General features: G+C 35.2%; 1 protein-coding gene across 4 annotated transcripts in view; it reads right to left on the bottom strand.

Annotated features, from left to right (window-relative positions):
* Window positions 1–25,000, bottom strand: part of LOC136844080 (neural cell adhesion molecule 2-like) — a 381,333-nt gene that overhangs the window by 34,548 nt on the left and 321,785 nt on the right. For all 4 annotated transcript variants that reach the window (XM_067113094.1, XM_067113105.1, XM_067113099.1 and 1 more), the window contains 3 exons: window positions 14,194–14,397; window positions 11,096–11,247; window positions 4,290–4,434 (listed from right to left, as the gene is read on the bottom strand). In XM_067113094.1, the coding sequence (XP_066969195.1) occupies window positions 4,290–4,434; window positions 11,096–11,247; window positions 14,194–14,397 (501 nt within the window). The remainder of the gene's footprint in view (window positions 1–4,289; window positions 4,435–11,095; window positions 11,248–14,193; window positions 14,398–25,000) is intronic.

Genomic DNA, 25,000 nt, shown 5'->3' with positions numbered 1-25,000 from the left:
CATTATAGCTGATATTACTGGTGCAAATGCCCTGTCAAGTGTAATGGCAATAGTGTAGTATATTACTGTCATACTTATAACATCAAGAACATTATGTTGCTTCATATTTTCTAGGTAAACATTAGTGACAGCCGTGGAGTTCATTATCCGTAAACAGTGTCACCTATGAAAAGATATATGCATATATTTTCCGGTGTATATAATAGGAATGTTATTATAGTAATAATAATTCCCCTTCAGTAAAGTTTGGAATTTGTTTCATATCGTTTCTGTGTGTTTGTTTGTTTATCTATCTATCTCCGTTCGTCCAGTTGTCGTGTGTGGGCTAGTGGCAAACTTTAAACAGGCTTTTTAGTTCATTCTGTTCGCACATTTTTCTGTCTGCATATTTTCTGTCCGCCCTCAGATCTTAAAAACTACTGAGGCTAAAGGGCTGCAAATTGGCATGTTGATCATCCACCCTTCAATCATCAAACATACCTAATTGCAACCCTCTACCCTCAGTAGCTTGTATTTTATTTAAGGTTGAAGTTAGCCATAATCGCGCTTCTGGCGACGATATAGGATAGGCCACCACCGGGCCGTGGTTAAAGCTTCAGGGGCCGGGGCTCATACAGCATTACACCAAGACCACCGAGAGATAGATCCATTTTCGGTGGCCCTGATTATACGCTGTAGCGGCTGTACAGAAAACTCGTTTGCGCCGTAGAAACTTGGGCGCATTTTCTACTTGTTATATAATTATTTCTGCCTCAGGATATTTCCATGTTTCCAATGGTATGCGTTATACTTTTCTAGTTATTATTATTATTATTATTATTATTATTATTATTATTATTATTATTATTATTATTATTATTATTATTATTATTATTTATTATTGTTGTTGTTGTTGTTGTTTTTTTATGATCGTGAACATATGACTTTTCTTTTCCATAAACAGTTAAGTAAATATTTAAAAATAATTGGCATCCATGTGTTCGCTTTCTGTTGCCTTTCTGGACAGCGTTGTGACCCGTAGCTTTGTGAGAGGGCTTTGATGTTTTGATTAAACTTCACTTAAATAAATGAAATATGTTCATTTGGAAATCTGAACATGAGGAAACGATATTCTCAAGCGCATTGTTCTGAGAATAATATATAAAATAAAAATTTTTTCCTATTTTTCCTTTAAATCAGTAATCTGGGTAAATCTCTTATTTGCAAAACAATATTATTTTCCCTTTGGTATTACGAAAATATACTGAATAAATAATGCCTCATAAAAACTCCCGTTTTGTTGTAAATCAGCGAACTTGACAAAAAATGTTATTGCTGTAATGTTTAATAACTCATTTTCGTGCCAGCTGCTTTAATTGATATTCCCACGTCATGATAATGAACGATCGGTCTTCCAGACTGGCAGTGGATGAAGAAGATTCTCTTTTTTTTCTTTCTCCTTAAAAAGCCTCTTCGTTAATAAAGTCAAATTGCGTGAGGATATAAACGAGGGTGATTACAACATTTTCGTAATGATGTATAAGATGGTTATTATGACGTGTGCTGAAAAAAAAAAATAGAAAAGGCGGTGGTTATATATTATTCATTTTCGATTTTATTTTTCGTAGATAAGGATTTCGTTAATGAAAAATTCAGTTCATATTGATTTAGTTTTCGTATGACTTATGTAAGGTAATAAAGCTGTTTGTTTTCATTTGTTTCTTGGCCATTTCATCTTTATTCATATATTTTCCTGTTTTCTTTATTATTTTACTGTATTTCACTTTGGTCGTAATTGCTTACGGAAAGAAAGATCATATGTTAATGATAAGGAGATCTCTTGCAATAATAATAATAATAATAATAATAATAATAATAATAATAATAATAATAATAATAATAATAATAATAGTAATAATAATAATAATAATAATTTTTAAAAATTGTTGATATTAATTACTGCCTCAGCTTGTATATGGTATTGCTTATTCCATATATCCGAATTTACAACTGTTGGTAATACTGTCATTAACCTGAAACGAAAAACGCAAATAGAGGGAGAATTGACTTTCAAGTAAAAGCAAATGCATTATTTTCATTATTCATCTATGAATAACAAGTAAACGGATAAAAAAAAAAAAACACACACACACACACACAGGAAAGTTGTGCATAAATTATCCGTTATTTCGAGACCACTTCTGTGAGCTTTAACATATAAATTCATCTCATTCAGACTAAAATTGAACTTATAAAATTTCCTCAGCAACCACTTCAGAATGAACGACTCCACAAATGAGTAAAATCATAATGATCATCTTTGTCTTGAATGGCATATTTTCTCCAGAGCGAAAATTGATCATTCACTTCTCGGGAGGTGTTCTCGCCACCGATATTGGTCTCATACCTCTCCCGACGTCTTGGAAGAAGACACGCACATTATTTGCATTGTGCTTTCATCGGTGTCTTCGTATCGTCGATATTGGTTTCATACTTGCTCCAATATGCTGGGAGACGACGCTCTCGTTACCTGCATTGTGGTTTTGGCTTATAAATTTCATCTTATTTTTCGTCGCCAGCGATCAACGATTGAGCCGTGCGCGATTATAATAGCCGTGGTGGAAAAGTGCCATAAGTAGTAGGCTGCCCATTATGCATTATACCCCTTAGAGTGGTAATGCCGTCAGTGCACCTCTCACTTGCACTTTAGGAATTGCTTGAGGTTCTTTGCAGCGTCCCTTCATTCCTTGGACTGTACCTCCGTTCATATTCTCTTTCTACCATCTTACTTTCCATCGTCTCCTAGCAATCGTTTCATAGTGCAACTGCGAGGTTTTCCTCCTGTTACACTTTTCAAACCTTTTTTCTCTCGATTTCCCTTTCAGCGCCGAATGACCTCATAGGTCCCAGCGCTTGACCTTTGGCCTATATTTTATATTCCATTCCAGTATGCTTGCTTGTTTATATGATTACCTCTTATAAAATTTTTGTGATATAAAGTCAGCAATTAATATATGATTACAATAACCGCAATTATTAACATTATCATTATTATTTTGTAGTTTTCCAAGACCAGTAATTGCATTTGTAAACTCAGAGGGTTCGCTATAATTTTTGTTCCTGATTATACGTACAAAACTGAGTCAGAGTATAGTTAAAGAAGTTGAACAGCTGTAAAGGAGATAGCCAAACGGATCTGGCAAAAAATTAAAATTCAGAAAGCAATACACCTGGGGGCGCCGAAGGAATACCGCCAGAAATCCGTAGCGCCGTTTGCACTGCCTCAAACCACAACGTAAGCAGAGACACATCGTGGGGAAACCGTAATACGAAGACTATGCATTGCACTATTGGCTTATCTATCTCTTCCTTATCAGCAATCAGCAATTAAACCGTAATGTATGATTACGATAACATTGTTGAAGGAATATCGTGTGATTAGGATCTCATTCGTGATGTGAGAGAAAACAGACGCGAGGACCCCGGTGCTACTCCAAACGACCCGGTTTATGCCAACACACGCAACTCAAGTCTCCAGCCACTCTTTATTAGTATCATCAATACCGCGAGCATAATTGCAAATTATTGACAGAACCCTTGGAAAATGCATTTTCATGCGATATCGGGTACACTTCGTGCCTCGCTGTCACTCGTGTTTCCCGAGTTGGCGGATGTCGGTTTCGGGGAATAAACCTATAATGACTTGAAATTGTCCTTCTACTTTGTCGAGGGGTTTGCTTAAAAAGGTACCTGTCTCTTTGTTTACAAACTTTTATTTTTGAAGTGTTGCCATTCTGTCTTGTGGAATCTTACATGGCAAGCCCGTTGGGTTTAGTCTTGATCTTGAAATAATAATAATAATAATAATAATAATAATAATAATAATAATAATAATAATAATAATAATAATAATAATAATAACAACAACAACATAGAAAACTCTTCTAGAATATGGAAGTAAAGTTAAGGATTTTGACAATGAATATTGACATATAAGGAAAATGGAGTAAATATGGCAATCCTCATAAATACAAATTAGTCTTCTGATTGATCTATCAGAATTTATCTAGTCTATGCTGAATCTTACTATAGGTAGAGAGGTTGTTGGGAGGGCCAGCTTAATCCCATGCTGTTAGCGAGTCCAGCCCAGTACCAACAGGAAGAAATTTGGGGACAAAATACAAGATATGGGTGGTGGGATAATCCCGAATGAACAATTAACCCACATGTGATAGTTGAGAAATTCTAAGTGCCTGGGAAGACGGGAGAAGGAAGAGAGTTCCAGAATATGTTTTATCAAATTTACTCACAGTGAACATTGAGCTTGCGGGAATCCTCCAGAGCCGTTGCTTCCAAAAGCGAATTTTGCGCCCTGCAGGAAACGATGGCACCGTTGTTCCTGCGCGTCGGAGCCACGTGCACTGTGGATCGGCTGACGTTTCCGTCATACAGAACCTGCAGAATGGGATAAAAAAAAAATAGATTTAACTTGGAAGTTTAATGCATAAAATATGTTATTCTCAAGTATCAAACGCTGTTTGTCAAATTCCTGTATATACTAAAAAAAAACTTTTGGTTATTGCTTTCCCAGTCCATAGGATTTTATACGGCTATACTTCTCCTAAGCCCAGATAACTTCTGTTGTGAAATTTGAAATATATAAAGATCGTTAACGAATTTGACAACGTATTTATATTGTCTGAAGAAAGGGATAATGGGTCTTCACGTGGCTCGAGAGTCAGTGGAGTAAGTGAACAAGGTTTTCTTTGAGTCGGCACCTAACTAAGTCTTTTATTTTACAATATTGAAAGACCTTTGTTATTCCCAAACTTTGAAATGTCATATATTGTTTATTGATAAAAAAAAATGTAAAAATGTATATGAAATTTCTATTTTTCCCAGATATTCGCCTCTTTTTGATAAACCTGATTAATGGGGGGATGGTTATCTACCAATTTGTTATAATGAGATGGGTTCGAAAAATGGTAATTTTTAATCCCAATTTATTCCTTTCTTGCGAAAATTTTAAACACGATTACGGCCTCATTATTTCCAGGTCATCCGCCTTGCGTAAACAGTATAGTGAAACTTATGCATTCATTAGGCTTAATATGTCTCATAGAAAGATCTTTCATCTTTCACGGGGAATTAGTGTATTGATGTCCTTAGGGTAAACAGGTTTCGCTGAAAGATACATAATAAACAGTCCAATTATTCTGATAATCCTAGCTAATTAGCAATACCACAACAAAGACCTCAAATCTCCATTCTAAGAATGAAGTTTTCCCTCCTTTAGAAACTATCTCTCTCTCTCTCTCTCTCTCTCTCTCTCTCTCTCTCTCTCTCTCTCTCTCTCTGTACCTCCATTCTCATTCTCTTTCTTCCATCATACTTTCCATTCCATTCGTTTCTCGATGGTGACTTGCTTAGCTCACAAGCGGACGAGTGGTTTTTGAATCTCGAACGGGACGAAGAGGGACAGATGGTGCGTTCACTATAAACCGGAGGTGCCTCTGTCGATCCTACGCGGTGAATTAGGTTTCTAGAGGTTAGACGATTGCTTAGGCCGCAGCCAGGGATAAGAGGATAAAAGAAAGAGGGGAGAAAAGGGGAAAACTGGACGTGAGTTCACTGCTACGCCAAAATGTATATCAAAGAAACGGAAGGTCATCGAAGTGACAATCCTTATTTCATTGGGTGACACCATTCTCTCTCTCTCTCTCTCTCTCTCTCTCTCTTTTTTACACACATAGACACACACATACACAAACAACCACAGAACTTAGTAAACTTGTTTGTGAAAGGAGTGACGCCTTGCAAAATGTATCTGATTTCTAATGACATTTTCCTTCAAAATTCTGTGATTATTAAACTCAGTCATTGTGAAGGCATAGCGGGTATCTTTAAGAGTCATTGTCTTCCACAGCAGATATCAAATTAAATTTTGGAATCAAAATGCTAAAGTTTGATACTCATACGTGGACACCCATTGAAGCACTGGCCTGAACTAATGGTATGAATTTCAATGATGGAAACAAGCGTAGTTTCACTAAATCTACCACATTACGAATTGTAACCAACTTAACTACGATATAGGTTGATAGAAATTTAAAGTTTAAATTTTGGTGCTTTGTCTTGTATCGAGGTACAGCAATGTCAAGCCGTTTACGTTATAATGAAAGTCTTCCTGTTTGAAATATATCTAACAATACAGCATTTTCACTGACGTTAAAAATATATTAAAAAATATATCATCATTTAACTCCCTGCTATTACCAGAATCAAAGTTAAAAGATATATATTTTGATAGAGAATGAATATTCCATATTTTCCCCGGAACTGTGTATTTTCATAACTTGTTATAAAAAAACCAGTGTTTTCCATTTAAATGCAAGTAATCTTTTCATTCGTTTCTATATTTATTTTTATATTATCAAAATAGGAAACGCGCGTACACTTATACCGGAAAATCAAACCAGTTCAAAGCATTTCATCTCTCTCTTTCTCTCTCTGTCTCTTATGTATATACAGATATATATATATATATATATATATATATATATATATATATATATATATATATATATATATATATATATATATATATATTATATACATATATACATACAGTATATAAGAGAGAGAGAGAGAGAGAGAGAGAGAGAGAGAGAGAGAGAGAGAGAGAGGTATTAAAATAAAACCTTTTCTCCTATTTCTAGAACTTGGAAAATGACAGTTATTTCCTCTTTATCGTAAGTCATAGTGGTAATAACGAGTTTTATTCCACTTGAAAATCCCAAGAATAACCCTGTGCCTCCCACTTCTACGACGTCAAGAATGACGATTGTTTCCTCCTTATCGCAAATCAGCATCATGATCACGACGTAGTCTTCGGCCCCTTGAAAAGCCCAATATCCATTCAGCATGGCACTCGAAAAATCTCAGTGGCGGTCTTTTGTTTAGTTCTGCTGTACAGGATTCTTAGGGAGATTCAGGCTCGTGAAACGAAGTAGAAACGATGATTGGATGTAAATTGTTTTCTGTAATCTTATCCGTAGAATTACTGGATACGTGATGTATACTGTACATGAGACGAATAGCATGATATGGAATTTGACGTTGGAAAGGAAGCTTTTATTATATATATATATATATATATATATATATATATATATATATATATATATATATATATATATATATATATATGTGTGTGTGTGTGTGTGTGTGTGTATTATATATATGTGTGTGTGTGTGTGTGTGTGTGTTTGTGTGATAAGGAAATCATATATGCAAAAAGTATTTGAATATTCAGTGGATAAACAGTAAAACAAATCATTCGCAAAGAAATATACAAATGCATAAATATAAATCAGGACAGTAAAGGAAATTACTTAATCGTCTGATAAATAGACTGAAGAATATCTCATACTGAATATGTCAAATGAAGTGTAGATAAATATAACTCATTTTTATTAGTGGAGGAAGCTCGGTGAATGTGGAAAGATTATTATTAGAAAAGGACTTGCTTGTTGAGAATACGAAGGCGAGGAGTGTTGAAATACCGTAACGGAATCAGTTCTTGAGATAACTGAAAGGTTTAATATATTTGCAGCCTTGTGATTGTGGCAGCAGGTAATATTAGTGCATATGTATGGAAAAGGGGATCTTTTTATTTAAAGAGAGGCATTTTGCTGAATGACGTATAAGAAACAAAATAGTTCAGTATAATTCATTCAGCAATAGTAATGAGGTTCACGAAAAATCCTTTGACGTCGCCAACACATTTTCAACTTTGGAGTAACAACGAGTAACATTTTAATTAACGGTCAACTAGATGTCCATTTCAGGGACCGCGAGTTGTCGTTTTTCTCAAATATCTTTCAAACTAATTATTTGATCGAATGTTACTTTGACACAGTGTACAACACACCTCCTGCTACTTTTTCGTAATATAGTGCATTGTCAAATGGTTTATTTAAGGCGTTTACTCTTGATTTTTAAAGGCAAAGTCGTATGAGTCACCAGGCCTAAACTACGCAATCGAACGTCCGCTATCTCCCATAGACAAGAAAGGGGCGGGCGAGCGGAGATGAGGAGAAGAGGATAGTTGGTTGAGGGAGGGATTAGGAGGGGAAGGGAGAGGGAGGGACAGGATGGGGATAAAGGGCGTTCGAATGCATAGTTTGGCGATGCTTGGCAACACCATGTAAGTCAAGAGTATACGCCTTAACTAAAACCATTTGACAAAGCGCTATATTACCAAAAATTAGCGCGAGGTGTCTTGTACAATGTATCAAAGTGCCATTTCGATCAAATAATTAGTTTGAAAGATATTTGAGAAAAACGATGGCTCGCGGTCCCTGAAATGGATAGTAGATGTCCGTATCTACCTCAGACCCAAAGAAAGCAAGAAGGGGTAAGGAGAGAGACTGGGGCTTAACCCCTAACTTTTGATGTTGTGGATTAATCTAGCCTTATGTCAGCAAAGGCTTTTGCACTTAGAACAACCTGTGGTTATCCCCGAAGATTGTCAGGAGACTGACAAGAAAGAAAAATTCAGAAATGTGCAACACGTGCATGTTATTTTCCATATGGTCTGGAAGGTCATGATCCTTTACTTGAATAAATTGGCCCTATCTTTACAGTTAATTATTTCACTTTTATATTAACTTCGAAAATGCCAGACTAATTTTGAGGCAATTATTGTCGTTAAATCAGTAAAAATGTAGACATTATGCCAATTAAACGCTTACTGAAATAAATATGAAAGTTATAGAAAACAATATACATAAAATGGTAATAGTTATTACCACCAGTCATTAATATTGTTTTTTTTATTTTTACATAGTGTCCCAAGAACCCCGACTCAGAACACCGACAGAATATGAATAATGAAAATAACATAAAACATTATGAATATAAATGATTATAACAACGACGCCATTAATAACAGGAAAAGAGACGAAAGTTTCATTCAGATGCAAATTAGATTCCCGTCACTCCGGCATCAAGCAAGCGCGGCCCCTCACTTGTTGCACGCTGGATTTCATTCGCAATTTCGAGTTAAAAGCAGACTGAAATGAGCTCCGAATGTCAATGAGGCCCATTATACTCGTTTTATGATAAAGGAAGACAAAAGATAATTATTTGTTTAGCTCTGCGTTGGCAGCATGCGTAGAGCGCTAAAATGATTACGAGAGAGTGATGCGTTGTGCCTCGGTGTCCTAACTTTAAAATCCAGAAATGTAGAATTTTATTTTATTCCTTCAAAAATAGTTGTTTATTCAGGTGTGCGAGGCTCGAGTACGTAGTATGTCACAAAGGGCTCAGTAATAGACGCCTTTTTTTATTGTTTCCATTTCATATTATAATAATACTGTGCCATGATTATTTTCCTGGGAAACGTGTTAAAAAGTATTGTGCATCAAAAAAATCACATTTTCAAGATATCATTATATAATGTATATTTGCTCAGTGTCATTTGTACAATGCATGCATGAAAGTCTTTTAATGATTTACCCTTTGAGTAATGTAATGTTAAAGTTTAAATGATTATGTAAATGTCTATTAGCATGCGGGAATTATTCTGATTTTAACATCTGAGGTTTTAGATGCCAACATAAATATGACGGCTGGATCCACAGTTAAAAAAGTAACAAAACAGTAGGAATAGTACAACTGCCATTGAACTAAAAGGAAAAACAATCAAAAAGAGCCTGAGTCACAGGCCCGAGAGATTTGTTTAACGAGAATAAAATGTCTTTGAAGAGTCAGGTCATGTAAATGAGCTAATAAATGACTCATATTAATCTGAGCATAGTTTAGTCGTGAAACTGTGAATTACAAAGTGTTTTTAGGAAAGGGTAATTACGTCTGCAGATTTGGCCCGTATTGAGTCAATATGGAATGGGAAAATAAATTCTTAGTGAACATGAAAAATCATAGGAAAAACAGCATCATATTCTAGAGACACAAAAGTGCATTCAATATGAACACAGACTGAATTATATTTTTATATATATATGTATATATTTGCTTAAAAAGCAAATGGATGTTACAGACTAAATACACACACAAAACAAAGCCACTGCAACACCTTCTAAAAACATAACAAACATCTCACACGTCTCGAACTCTCGCCATACCCGCGCAATAACTTCTCGCTGCTGGGAAGAAGGGCGTTGGGTCGGGTATGATACATGAAACATACGCTACCGGGGTCTAAGCGATGTCAGGCAGGGCAGCCGATCGAGACCACAAGTCTACCCCAGAGCCAAATCAAAAGTCCTTCAAAAGAAGGCATCGTGCTTACCCCATACAAAAATGGGAAAAAAGCACGTTAAAAGAAGAAGATATATATATATATATATATATATATATATATATATATATATATATATATATATATATATATATATATATATATATATATATATATATATATATATATTATATGTATATATACATACATTACATACATGCATATTATACTGTACATATATATGTTTGTTTATGTATTTACTTATAAGGAAGACCACAACTTAAGGTAATGGAGGCTTCATTTTTTGTTATAAAAAACACGGGAGGTGTTCATATATATATATATATATATATATATATATATATATATATATATATATATATATGTGTGTGTGTGTGTGTGTGTGTGTGTGTGTGTGCAGAATCTACTGGTCACTTTTACCAGACACATATGTAATTCTAATAGCCACAATTCCCTCTTAACTTCTCGAATTCTTCGTTTCCCGCGACCGGCCATCACAGTCTTTTTAATTTCTTGCGTTTGGATCTTACGGCTTCGTAATTACAAGCATATCCAAAAAAGCGCGAAGAATTCGAGAAGTTAAGAGGGCATTGTGGCTATTAGAATTACGCACACACACACATACATATATATATATATAATATATATATATATATATATATATATATATATATATATATATATATATATATATATATATATATATATATATATATATATATATATGTGTGTGTGTGTGTGTGTGTGTGTGTGTGTGTGTGTCCATGCAAACTCTTGTGCGTTAAACTATGTAAATAAAACCAACAATGCCATTACATCTCTCAGCCTTACCTGATCCTTCGTATCAGTCATAAGGACGCCATCCATCCACCAGGTGAGGGTCGCAGGTGGCCGAGAGCCCGAGGCCTCGCACACAAGGGAGTATCTCTCTCCCTCGGATAAGGCCACGTTGCTCCCAAGGATCTTCACTTCCATAGGCGGGACTGTAAGAAAAAAAAAAAAAAGAGCAAATAAATAGATGAAATGGAAGGAGAGGAAAATGAAGGGTGGTAAACGGATCTGGCCTCGGGTAGGCTTGATTTATGTATTTATTTATTCGTTTCTTTTTATTGTGGGGAAATGTTTTTTTGATGGGAACCTTTATAAATATATTCTTTAATAAAAACTGCTTTTTTTTTTCCTCAGTCACGCCCCAATAAGCGCAAGAGGATTTTTAGGTTATTGACACTTTTTTTTCGAAGTTGCTTAAAAACACACGCACACATTTATGTATATATGTATATGTATATATATACAGTATATACATATATATAATACACACACACACACACACACACACACACACACACACACATATATATATATATATATATATATATATATATATATATATATATATATATATATAATAAAGCCGTTCCTCGAAATAGGGAGTGGTTCCACACAAAAGTAAAATAAGTTCATCCTTTTAGAACGTAATTAAGGATTGCATGTGTGCAAAAATCCACATTAGGCGTTATATATACCTGGACAGGAAGCTCCCACGTGAGCGCCAAACCCTCATGAAATACATTGTGACACTCGCTCTATTTCTTGAACATTGTGGAGGTCCTCCTCTTCTCCCTTTTCACAAGACTACACAGTTATGTATTCTAACTCATTGCCCACCATTCAGATCCCACTATTCACCAACGGTAACTGTTTTTCCCTGCATCCTCGTGGTACTATGCAAACAGTTCATTTCAAAAGGTTATTTCCTCATTTTTACCTTTTTACTGTCTAACTCGCATACATGAGCTCCGCGATAACTCATTTTTGTTTATGTGAATCTTTAGAAAATCCTCTTTTCTTGTAAAGATATTGCGGAGATTCTGTTATTATTCTTTGCTTCACCTGTTCTGTGACTTTTCTTCTTTTTGTTCTACCATCATCCATTGGACTTATCTCGAAAAACCCATAGGTATCGATAATTTCCATTTTTATGCCCATGACATCCACTTTATTCATTTATTTTTCTTCTCTAAATAAATTTATTCATATTTTTCCCTTTTAACAGATGTCTTCGAAGTCTTGTATCAGTTCATGTAGCTCTTCTTAACTGTCACCAGCGAAGTCTTTTAAGTCTCTGTAGCTCTGCACCTTTGTCTGACATGCCACATGTTTTCCACCTAAAAATATTGTACACTCATAGACATAAAGGACCCTTGATCTTGTCTCCTCTCTCTCTCTCTCTCTCTCTCTCTCTCTCTCTCTCTCTCTCTCTCTCTCTCTCTCTCTCTCTCTCTCTTCTCTACATCCGTCAACCTAATGTCTACAAAATCTGACACAAGACTCACTTTCGTCATAAGTATCCAACAAGTTATCATGCACTTCATGCATTTTCATTCCCTCCAAACTGCAACCATCAGTGCTATCATAGGGCTTATGTCATTCCACATACCATAAACAACTTCGTCCTTAAGCAGTCAAATTTGTTATACAATTCTTTCGTGACAAATGTCCGAGTCATGTATTCTTTTCCGTCTTTAAACCCACTATACTTTTTCTTGTCATTCCTTTTGTTATCTCTTTTGCTTTTTCAGTCAAAAACCGTTCCAGTAACATGAAATTAATTTATCGACAATTCTTACAAACATTTTCATCGCCTTTTCCTTTATACTACCAAACATTTAAAATCCTAACGCACATTCTTCCGTACGTTTTTCTCTCTCTAAGGAAGACTTTACAAACCGTTGTCATCGCTGGCTGTATTACAACCTTACCACAGTATCTCGCTTGTAATCTTATTAATTCCTTCTGATTGCCAGTTTTTTTTTTTTTTTTTTTTTTTTTTTACAAATTCCTCAGTCTTTATTTCAAGCATTTTCAAATTTATACGAACCCTTTCTTCTGTTGCATCATTCACAGATCTACCTCTCATTTCTCCGTCACAATCATAGCTTCTTTAAGTACTCACTCCATCGACAAATGACTCCATTTTCGTTAGACAGCATCTCTCCCTTTTCTTTTTGTTCTAAGAGCCATGTGGCCATTAACCTTTCTCTCTTCATTTACATCCCTCCAGTGCAAGTATTTCTTCCCCCGTCGTTTCATCCTCACTATAGCCAAGACCACCTTTTCCACTTATATCTGTACATGCTCTTTTCTGCTGACGTGTCATTGAGCTTAAACAATCTTATTTCTTATACTCTTTGACTGCTCTACCTTTACCCACAAGCCTCTCTTGATACTCAGTGATCCCATTCAGGAATTTACTGCATATGCATGAAATATTTCATCCAAATTACCTTTTACGCCATCATCCTTTTCTCTCTCTCTCTCTCTCTCTCTCTCTCTCTCTCTCTCTCTCTAACGTTACTGGTTTGTAAGCATTTGCAGCCAATCTTGGCATTTTACTCATGATCGAGTCAGTTGCTTTTTCGCTTCAGTCGGGAATAATAAATCATATTTCCAGGAATTAATTTTCTCACCATTACAGTTATCAACAAGATCCACTATATATTGTACAGTGAAACATAATCCAATAAACTCCCATTCTCAACTATTTCTATTTCCTGTGCATTTTATTATTCATCAAACACCCAAAGACTTGATGAAACTTACCCAGACGCACTGTTTTATTTATGGAACATGGTGGTTTGGATCCCAGGCCACTTACACTTCTTACAGTAATATTCTCCTCTTCGGATAACATACTACAACTGCAGTAGTAGTAAATTTATATATATATATATATATATATATATATATATATATATATATATATATATATATATATATATATATATATATATACTGTATATATATATATATATATATATATATACATATATATACTGTGTATATATATATATATATATATATATATATATATATATATATATATATATATATATATATATATATATAAAAATAATGAAAGCACTTACAGCTCATATCCAGGGTAACAGTGGCAGCCCTGGGTAGCGACATGTTCGAGTTCTCAGCCTGACAAGTCAAGACCCGATAGAGATGCTGACGCGACAGGTTGGGCAAAAACAAAGTATTCATGGCGACATCGCCGTTGTGAGTTTCCACGACGTCGTCCAGAAGGGAACCTTCGTGCCACCAGCTGACGCGAGGAGGTGGTTTTCCTGTAGAAGGAAAAATGCGTTCGTGAAAGTTGATGAAAGTGCGTGATTTTATAAGGAAGTTGTGATAATATACTGTTACGGTTAGTAATGGTAATATCATTTTGTGGTTGTCATTAACATAATAATAATAATAATAATAATAATAATAATAATAATAATAATAATAACAGTACTTATACTTATTGTTATTAATATTTTTATTGCACTATTAGTATTGATAATATCACTTTGTAGCTATCCTTCACATATTTCTTGTAATCATTATTGAGATAATAATAATAATAATAATAATAATAATAATAATAATAATAATAATAATAATAGTTCACTGTGACTTTTATCACAAGAAATATGCGCGCCTGATGTAGCTTTCCGTAGAATGATTATCGTTCTAGAACATTCCTAGAAGACTTACTTGTTTGAATTGAATATTAATGTCTATGATATGGTGTATAGTAATAGACATTTTTACTGCAATGTATTGCACTTTCTTTATTCTCCTGATATGAGAAACATAATTTATTTCATTTAACTCATTTTCTTGGCCAAACCGCTCCCCCTTCATGTGAAATTTATGCATCTTATTCAGCATAATAAAAATCTTCAACAGCTAAAACAGTGTCATTGGGTGTCGTTTTTCCTACCAACTGTATCTTATTTTGATTTACTAAGAGCAGACTGTTATTGAAATTTATCAATTATATATACATATAATGACAACTTCTCCTCAAGCCCAGGCCATTATAATGAAAAGAAGATTTTGTAAAAAAACAATGAAAACGGATTATTCATATATATTCATATTTGACCTTTAAACCGTTCAGCCCATGCCATTATAATGAAAAGAAGATTTTGTAAAAAAAAATGAAAACGGATTATTCATATATATTCCTATTTGACCTTTAAACCGCTCGATCGTGTGACTTGTGCTTTATTTGCAAAAATATCTTTCATCACAGCATTTCTCCCGTATATTATTACTTGTGTTAAAGCAAAGGAGATTGTATTCAGTCACTGATTATCTAAATTGAAGAGACTCCTTCCATATGATGCTGTATTTTCAGACTACCTGGGGCACAAAATAGACCCAAGTACTGTACCTCCTGCCGCCTACATTATTCAGTCTCAGCAAACTTATTTTGAATGTATGTTATATTGCCCATCTATACCAGCTATTAATGCTTTAGTTTTTCCTTCCGAATATTGGAGTTCAGGGTCTACAGAAATTCTTAAGTGCTTAATGAAGAAAGAGGTTATAAACATATTTTTCCAAAACTAATGAAAACAATATTATATATATATATATATATATATATATATATATATATATATATATATATATATATATATATATATATATATATATATATATATATATATATATATATATATATATATATATATATATATATATATATATATATAATATTAGATAACTTTCCCAAATCTGTTTATCCTCTCTGCTAGATACAGGAAAGAGTGAGAGAAAATTCCCATGACAGAGGAAGGGAGAGAAAGGTATTGGTGCTGATATTTTGACAGTTAGATTGGCAAAATCATGACTGACACCGTGACCTGGGTCCCAGAGTTTTCTTTTGTAAGACTGACGGGGCTGCGAGTAGCTTTCGGATCGCACTATACATTCAGATGACAACTATCGGTGAAAATTAAAAATGCCTTGACTTTTGCAGCATAATTTCGCCATTTTTGAGATTTATACATACATATACTCTATATATATATATATATATATATATATATATATATATATATATATATATATATATATATATATATATATATATATATATATATATATACACACACACATACATAAATTCATATATACGTACATACATATCAAGACGGTATTTTGCAGTTATTAGGAAATGTGAAATTATCATAGATTTTTTTTTCGTTTCTTCACACTGAAATTAGAAATCTTATAAAAAGGTGCAGTTCTTACCCAGAGTAAGATGATCCCAAAAATAGGATAATGCCAAAAGTAATCTAACGAGTACAAATCCTACTTTTGTATCTCTGATTTTATATATATATATATATTTATATATATATATATATATATATATATATATATATATATATATATATATATATATATATATATATATAGAAATCATCAACACACAATCACGTGTGGAACAGAAATAAATTTCTGACTCATGTCAGGATCAGAACCCAGGTCTCTCAGGTGGAAAGCAGTGGATAACGCCCTTGCTTTCCACCTGAGAGACCTGGGTTCTGATCCTGACATGAGTCAGATATATATATATATATATATATATATATATATATATATATATATATATATATATATATATATATATATATATGTGTGTGTGTGTGTGTGTGTGTGTGTGTGTATTTATATGTATGTATATATATATATATGTTGTCGGACCCTGTTTCTTCTTTCAAAGGGCCCAACACTAAGGTAAGCGCGTCCGGCGTAGGGCGTGTGGTAATTATTGTAAGTAGGAACAAGTGGCTCTTTAAAACAGTTATTAAATTGTAAATTACCGAGGTTAAAGGGAAAATGATTAATTGTTCCCGTTTCTCCTTTATTTGTGATTTTTGTCTTACAGTTCCACCTATAGTTCTTAACTGTTTCTTAATGGTTCGAGACTTTAAGATAATGGTTTCGAGACTTTGAAATAATGGTTTCGAGAGACTTAACGAATTAGATTACGGGGACTATTGTTTGAGAGAGTCTTTCTTCACTAAAACACTTCTTCTCTTTCTGCCTTTTCTGCTTCCCACACTTCGGAATAGTTCTCTCTCTCTATCTTCCCACTCTGCGGCTTTTCTCTCTGTCTCTCTCTTTTCTCTGCCACCTTTTTCTGTGTCTCCTTTCCTGTATGCCTGTCCTTATATCTCCCATTTTCCCTTGTGTCAACCATGACGTCATATTCTGGGCAGGTACTGCTTTTCTGAGGCACCTCCTCCACTTGCTTCATTCCAACTTTTGGAGGTGTGTTTTAAGGAATTCCTGTTGATTATTGGGTATTTGCTCCTTGTAGGATGTGCCTTGGTCTCTGGCACTGATGGCATTTGATTGGCCAAAACATCTAGGCTTGACCTGTGGGCGTGGCTTATTTTCTTGGGCTATCGTTTGAAGTCAAGGGGGGTTGAGGTTTTCCCACACTCTTACTAACCATAAGGTTCCTTCGCAGGACCCTCGTGGATTTCGAAGGCACGGCCAGATGCAATGTCTCTTAGCGCCTCGTTAGTGCCGGTGTGTTCTTGACGATATGGTTGGAGACTTGTTTGACAGACTGGGAAATTTATTGCGTTACGGTCCTCCGTACTGACCCAAATGGAAATAGGATATTTCTACTTCGAAAAAATACCTTTTTCTCTATTCGCTCGATACAGTCTCGGCCATGCTACCTAACTGGCTCCTGACAGTTTTCTAAATAAACAAAACAGTATGGACTATGAGGGCTCCTAACAATATGCACGTTTTGTATGACAAATTCCTTCTATGTATCTGGCTTTAAGTATTAAAACAATCTTAAATTATATAAAAGAGCAAAGAAACATTAGCAATTATCTATCCAAGTTACATTTGGATTTACTCAGCCCTCATACCTAGCTGCCTAACAGGTGGATTTTAAATTCTTAAAAGTAATCAATCTGTACAATCATAAGGCGGCAATCTTCATTTCTTGGCCGTTCTTCATGGATTTCTTGTTGGGCTCGCTGCTACAAACGAATGATAATGTCCTTACTTGTATCTTGGGTGTATTCAAACATTGTGTAACTAACATGTGTAACTTACTTGTGTACTTGTTGCTTGACTTTATCAATGCAAGTATAGACTTCTCTTTGCATTGGAAACTTCTACATTTTAATGACTAACTCAAAAGTATGACTGGCAACTTGGGTCGGAAAACAAAGTAGTACTTATGAATATTTTGTGACTGGCAAAACAAATCGGTAAGCTTTCGCTATTTAAAGTATCTCTAAGAAACGAAGATCGCAAACGTGTTAGTTCTACGGGAAAATAAGTAATTACTATTTCTACTTCTAGTGTTAGTATAGTTCATGCACTCCTTTCAGTGTTGACATGTTATGGGTTATGCCAAGATTTCTCCTGGATGAGGTACCCTTAAAGTACTCACAAATCTTACAAACTGTATTTCTCATTTCTTTACCTTTTACTTATGATTAGTACACTGATACAAATATTCGTGATTTGAAAACAAGATTCTCGTTGAAATCATTTAAAAACCTGTCTTAAACTTCTACCTCATTCTTCTATTAGTGACAGTGGGTTGCAAATCCCTAAAGATGACTGTTAACCTTCTGACTTTAATACGTTACATTTCAGAAATTTTACTTTACTTTCTTGCTTCCTAAGTAATTCCCTTCAGTTAAAGAAAAAGTAAATTCGAAGTTACGGCGCCTTAACCCCAAATTCTTTTGTTACAAGACCGACTAATTAAAGTAAGCATTGCAACATTACAAAAAAATAGTTTCATTACTAAGTCAACCAATGAAGGCAAACTTAGCAACAAAGAAATCAAATACCGGGAATAATAGGATGAATTGACGGGTTTGTTCTTATCATTATTACTGAAATGTGACTCTTCTATTTCTTAGGTTATATCTAGTATTCTCTTCTGAAGTAGCTTCTTCCAATTCTTCAGTCAGTTCTGCCTCTTTAACTTCTTTTGTTCTCTTGACTTTATCTTTATTTATCCAAAATCCTTCTTCTTCTAATGATTCAGCATATGTGGAAGGTATTACTTCATTCACCTTTTTCACTTTCACCTTAGTCTCTTGCACATCTATGACCTTGTATGGCCCTGTGAATTTAGTGGCTAACTTGTAATTAATTCCACTTCTTACTTCCTTCTTGAGGTAAACTTCATCGCCTATCTTGTAATCTACTGGCCTTAATCCTTCTTGATACCTGTCTATCATATTCTTCTGAGCTTCCTCTAAATTCTTGTGTAATTGCTTATGAATTACCTTGAAATTCCCAATTCTTATTTTCATAATGTCTTCAGAGTAATTAGGCTGTAGTGGCTGATTTAGCCACGCATATGGTAATCTTGGTTCATATCCCATTAAAGCTTTTATGGGTGTTGCTTGAGTACTTGTATGATACTTAGCATTTAGTGATAATTGGACTAAAGGTAAATTGACGTCCCAATCAGGATCCTGTCCTACTGTATGCCTTAATGCATCTAGAACCTTTCTGTTATTTCTTTCTGCTAAGCCATTACTAGCTGGATGATACGGTTGTATCGTTACCTTTTCTACCTTGAATGCATCACAAATTTCTTGAACTAATGAGTTATTAAACTCAGTGCCATTATCAGATATAATGAGCTGTGGGGCAGAATACCTACAAAATATCTTATCAAAAAGAGCGATTGCACACTCTTTAGCTCCTTTACTAGTTAATGGTATTAACTCTGTATATCTAGTGAGTGCGTCAATACACACTAATATATTTCTATTCCCTTACTCGTGGTGTGAAGATTAGTGATTAGATCTATGGCTACTCTTTCAAATGGAGTCTGCGGAATGGGATATTTCCCTAGAGGTACTTCCTTATCTGTTCTTCCCTTGTAACTGTTGCAAGTATTGCAGCTCTTCACGTAATTACTAACATCCTTGTAAATTCCTTTCCAATGAAAAGATCTTTTAACTAGTCTAACTGTCTCATCCCTTCCTGGGTGAGCTCTCATGTCATCGTCATGCATTAACTCAATGACTTTATTTCTTAGGCTCCTTGGTACTATTCTTTTTATGGAGTACTCTAGTAATTGATCAAACGGGTCACACTCGTGACACATCCAAACTAGTACGTCGTCTATGACGTTTACCGCGTCTATGGGGCATCCAATTCTGTTACTTAGTTCTGCTCGTTCCTTTTGACTAAATTCTCTTTTATTTTCTACAAAATCGAAGATCTCCTTTAAATCTTCATCACCTTTTTTGTTCACTTATGAAATTTTGTCTGAAAGTTCTTCTGTGTAATGCATGGTAAATACATTGCTTATGAATTCGGCCTGTTCTGCTTCGTGACCTATCATGTTTATACTATCCTTTTGGTTACTATGCCTTGATAAGGCGTCTGCCACTTTATTGGCCTTCCTGGAACATATTTCAACTCTATGTCATAGTCTTGGGCTGTCATAAACCAACGAGCTCTACGTCCGGAAAAATTCAGATTCTTAAGCATTTCTACTGCGGCGGAATGATCAGTGAATACAGTTATCTTGTACCCGAATATGATATACCTGAAGTGTTTTAAAGCATCTATTATGGCTAAAGACTCTAGGTCTGTTACTGAGTAGTTTATTTCTGTGGGCTTTAGCTTTCTACTGTAATATGCTATAGCATTATATTTGTTATCATGTCTTTGCATTAAGCATGCTCCTATACCAGTGCGACTTGCATCTGTAGCTAAAAAGAATTCTTTACTGAAATCTGGGAAACTAAGTACGGGAGAATGAGTTAACCTTTCCTTTAGTTCATCAAATGCTTCTTGTTGCCTTGTTTTCCATACGAATGACACGTGTTCCTTTAATAACTCCGTCAGCGGAGCGGATATTGTTGCAAAATTCTTTATGTACTTGCGGTAAAAACCTGCTAATCCCAAAAATGACTTCACATCCTTCTTACATTGAGGTGTAGGATACTCTTTGATTGACTTAATCTTTAAGTCGTTTACTTCCACACCCTTTTCACTTAGTGTGTCCCAGGTAGTCTATTTTCCTTCTGAGGAAATTGCACTTCTTTAACTTCAATTTAAGATTCGCCTTCCTCAGTCTCTTTAGTACTTCTCTTACCAGTTTTATGTGTTCTTCAATTGTATCTGTTGCTATTATCAAATCGTCTATATAGCAATGTACATCCTTGCCTAATAAATCACCTAAAATCTTATCCATTAATCTCACAAAGGTTACTGGGCTTGATTTCAGACCAAAAGGCATTCTCACATATTGATATCTACCGTTGCTTGTACTGAAGGCAGTTAATGGTTTACTTTCCTCGTCCAAAGGAATTTGTAAAAATCCTTGCAACAAATCTATTGTGGTAAAGTATTTCTTGGATCCGATCGTTGTGATAAGATCTCTCATAGACGGCATTGGATAAGGATCATTTTCAGTTATCTTGTTTAACCTTCTGAAATCTACCACTACTCTGTAGGTTTTATCCTTTTTTGGAACTAGCAAAAGTGGGAAAGACCATGGAGATTTTGATGGTTCTATTATTCCTTGCCTATCCATTTTTTGTACTTCTCTTTCAATGATCTCCTTCTGGGAATGGGCTACTCTATAGGCTGGTATGTAGATTGGCTTTGTGGTTTTTGGAATGTCTATTCTATGCGTTATTTCACCTGTGTTACCTAGTGTATCGCCCTCCATAGCGACTATGTCTTGGTATTCACTTAGCAAATCTACGAGTTTCTCTCTAGCATAATCTTCTTTAATATCTTTCAAGTGAGACCCTATCTTAGCTCTTCTCAGTTTTATGTCCTGGGCTAAATTTTCACCTTCTTTATTGATTGGTGCTACCGTTTCCTTCTCTACAACTTGAATGGGAATGGTGTATACCTCTGCTAAACCTAATTCTGTTCCCTGTGTTAGCCTAACCTTTCCTCCTCTGTTATTCATAACCTGCAAAGCTATTTTACCCTGCCTGACTTCATGTAGGCTAGAAGAGTAATGTACCCCCTTTACTTGCGCTTCTTCAGTAAGCGTGAGAATTTCCTTCCCTTCAAAAATTGGATTTACTGTACATTCTATCCATGCGCTCTCTCCAGGTTTAAGTCTTAACTCCCTGTCTAATTTCAAGTAAGTTTCTTGGTTGGATTCTAAGTGAGTATTTATCTGTTGAGAGCTTGTGCTGTATACTGAATATCTTCCCTCTGTCGTGTCTTTCTTTAGAATACTTCTCAATGAAGAGTGCTCTCGAGTCGGGATTCTTCCTGTTAATTTACTTAGAGGTATTCTAGAAATTTTATGACCCCTTCTAATCACTAATTGCTCTCTAGGTGCATTAATGCTGATACCTTCTCTAGCCATAGTTGGATAACCAATTAGCAAATGTGCAAACCCTAACTGTATATCTCTTACTACTAGAACCTTCTCCTTTAGTGAAATTCTTCCTAGCTTAAAAGGAAAATCTATTTGTCCTACTATTCTGATATTATTACCCTGAACGTCTGTGATTCTGCAGTCTACTGCTGGGTTCAAACTTAAGTGAGGAAAATACATCTGATACACCTTTTCTGACATTATATTCTTAGGGCTTCCTGTATCAAAGAATGTGGCAATAGGTTTCTCTAAACCAACATGTGCGGGAAATACTGGTCTATAATTATATTCATTCCCTATATTAACTTTGCTAACCTGTCTAGTTTGGCTTAGGTTTTGCAATCCGGTCCTTCCCTCTATTATGAAGGAAGACCCATTATACCACTGGAGTGAAAATTTACCATTGTGTCATCTGATATACTCGCAGTTTGGTTAGTATCTTGATACCTATTTGGGTTTGAACTCCTATTCCTTCTAGCTTGTGGAGACTGACTACGGTCTCTACCTCTGCCTCTTGACTGAGATCTATATATAGGTGCTGAAGCAGGTCTATTTCTGCAATCTCGAGCGCTATGCCCGGCTCTCTTATGGAAAGGGCAGTGCTATCCTCGACAGTCACTGGCATAATGTCCCCTCTTCTGACAGTTATAACACGTGACTGTTGAAAATCCCCTGAGTTGTATTACCTAACGTCCTAATTCTGATTCTATCTGGATTCCTAGAACTATTTTGTCCTCTTTCTTCTTGTCCTATGGTGACTAAAGGTCTGTATACGGGGTTCCCTTCGTGATTTCTACCTAAGATTCTTGCTACTTCCTCTTCGATCTCAGCTATGTCATCTGAAGTCTCCCATTTTCGGGTCATCCTTCCAATAGCTTCAGGCACTGGCAAACTTCCAATCATGAATGCTAACCTAATAATGGTTTTGACGTCAGCTACTGACATTTTATCTGTCTCTGCCCATTTAGTGGATGTAACTAAGTGACCCCATTCATTCATATTGTTATATAGCTGGGAACTCATCCCTTGGTAGCTTCTTTTATCTGCCTTATAACAGTGAGCTATCCTTGCAAGGCTGATAACGGGATCTGTTTCGCCTACTGTGGAATATACCTTCCTAAAGAACTGTTTCATTTCTTCCCAATTCTTAAGTCTTTGATATGTCTCGGAATGGACATATCGTTCTAAGTCTCCCCTGCTTCCAGATCCAGATAACTCTTCGCTTCACTGAGTTTTTCGCTATCTGTGCCTATTATGTTATTAAGATGTATGCCTACCTGCTCTATCCAGTTTTCTAAGTTACAGGCACCTGACCTTCTTTCCTTCCGCAAAATTTGGCTATATGGTTAATTGCATGTCTTTTATGTGTACCTACAGCGGCAGAGACTGGGCTAGTTGAGTGTGTTCCCCTATCCATAGTTAAATTATTGGTTTGCCTTCTTGTGTAAACAGGAGTTCTTACACTATTAGTTTGTGCCGATCTCCTCCTGGGCATTTATTCACTAATGACAAACACTTTCTTAACCACTGAGTATAATGGCAGTAATAACAAAGCAAATAAAGTCAACCAGTTCTTAAAATCACAAAAAAAAATTTCACAAAAGGTGATAAACACTTCTATCTTACTTAAAGTCAAATTAATCAATCGCTAAAATTTCCCCGAACTTCTAAATTACCGATTGGCGGTGTTAAACAAAGAAAAAAAAATCCCTTAACTTCCAATTATCCTTGACAGTGCTGGTAAAACAAATAAATAAATTATCACTCGCTTCAAAAAAAATTATAGAAAAAATAATCTTCGAAAAACTTATGATTCTGAACACCTTTAAGCGAACAAAAAAAAACAAGTCGAGATTTCTCGATCGAAAAATATATAAATTTCAGCTAATGAATGTTACATTAGAAATTAAATGCTTAAAATAACCGTAGAATGACACAAATAAAATACAGAAATTATGGGTTAGTCATGCCAAACGTTAAATAAAGTTTAGTAATACCAAATGTTGGATAAAATTTAGTAAAAAGATCGATAGGTGCTTAGTTAAAGAAAGAGAAAAGGAAAAAACTCTTGTTGCCAAGTCTATTTAATTTACGTATGAGTTTTGTGTTTTCAAATGAATATCAATACAAGTGTTCTTAGTCGACTTAATTTTGTGTGTTTCTAACTCAAAGAAAAAATTTTTTTACGTGTGTGTGTGTGACCGTAAGGACATTCTTACTGTGAGTCGTTTTTTTCTCTCGTCTTTCTGCGCGTATTCTCTCGGCAGCTTGATTTCGTTATTCGTAGGCTTTCATCCAAGGGTTGGGTTGTTCGTTCGTCTTCTTCTTCGCCTTCTTCTTCACCGTCCTTCCGTCACTGCGCCTTAGCTGGGGATCTTGCTCTCACTCGATCACGGGAATCATCGTGGCGTCGACAGGAAAAGGGCCTCTCTCTCTCTGGGGCGTAGTCTTCTGCTTTGTCGTAGCGTTGTGTGTGTTTGCGTGGGGCGTATTTTATTTCTTCTTTGCAGAGTGGCGTATGT

Source organism: Macrobrachium rosenbergii, chromosome 2 (genome assembly GCF_040412425.1).
Source record: "Macrobrachium rosenbergii isolate ZJJX-2024 chromosome 2, ASM4041242v1, whole genome shotgun sequence".
NCBI classification, from domain to species: domain Eukaryota; kingdom Metazoa; phylum Arthropoda; class Malacostraca; order Decapoda; family Palaemonidae; genus Macrobrachium; species Macrobrachium rosenbergii.
This window is presented reverse-complemented; position numbering and strand designations above follow the sequence as displayed.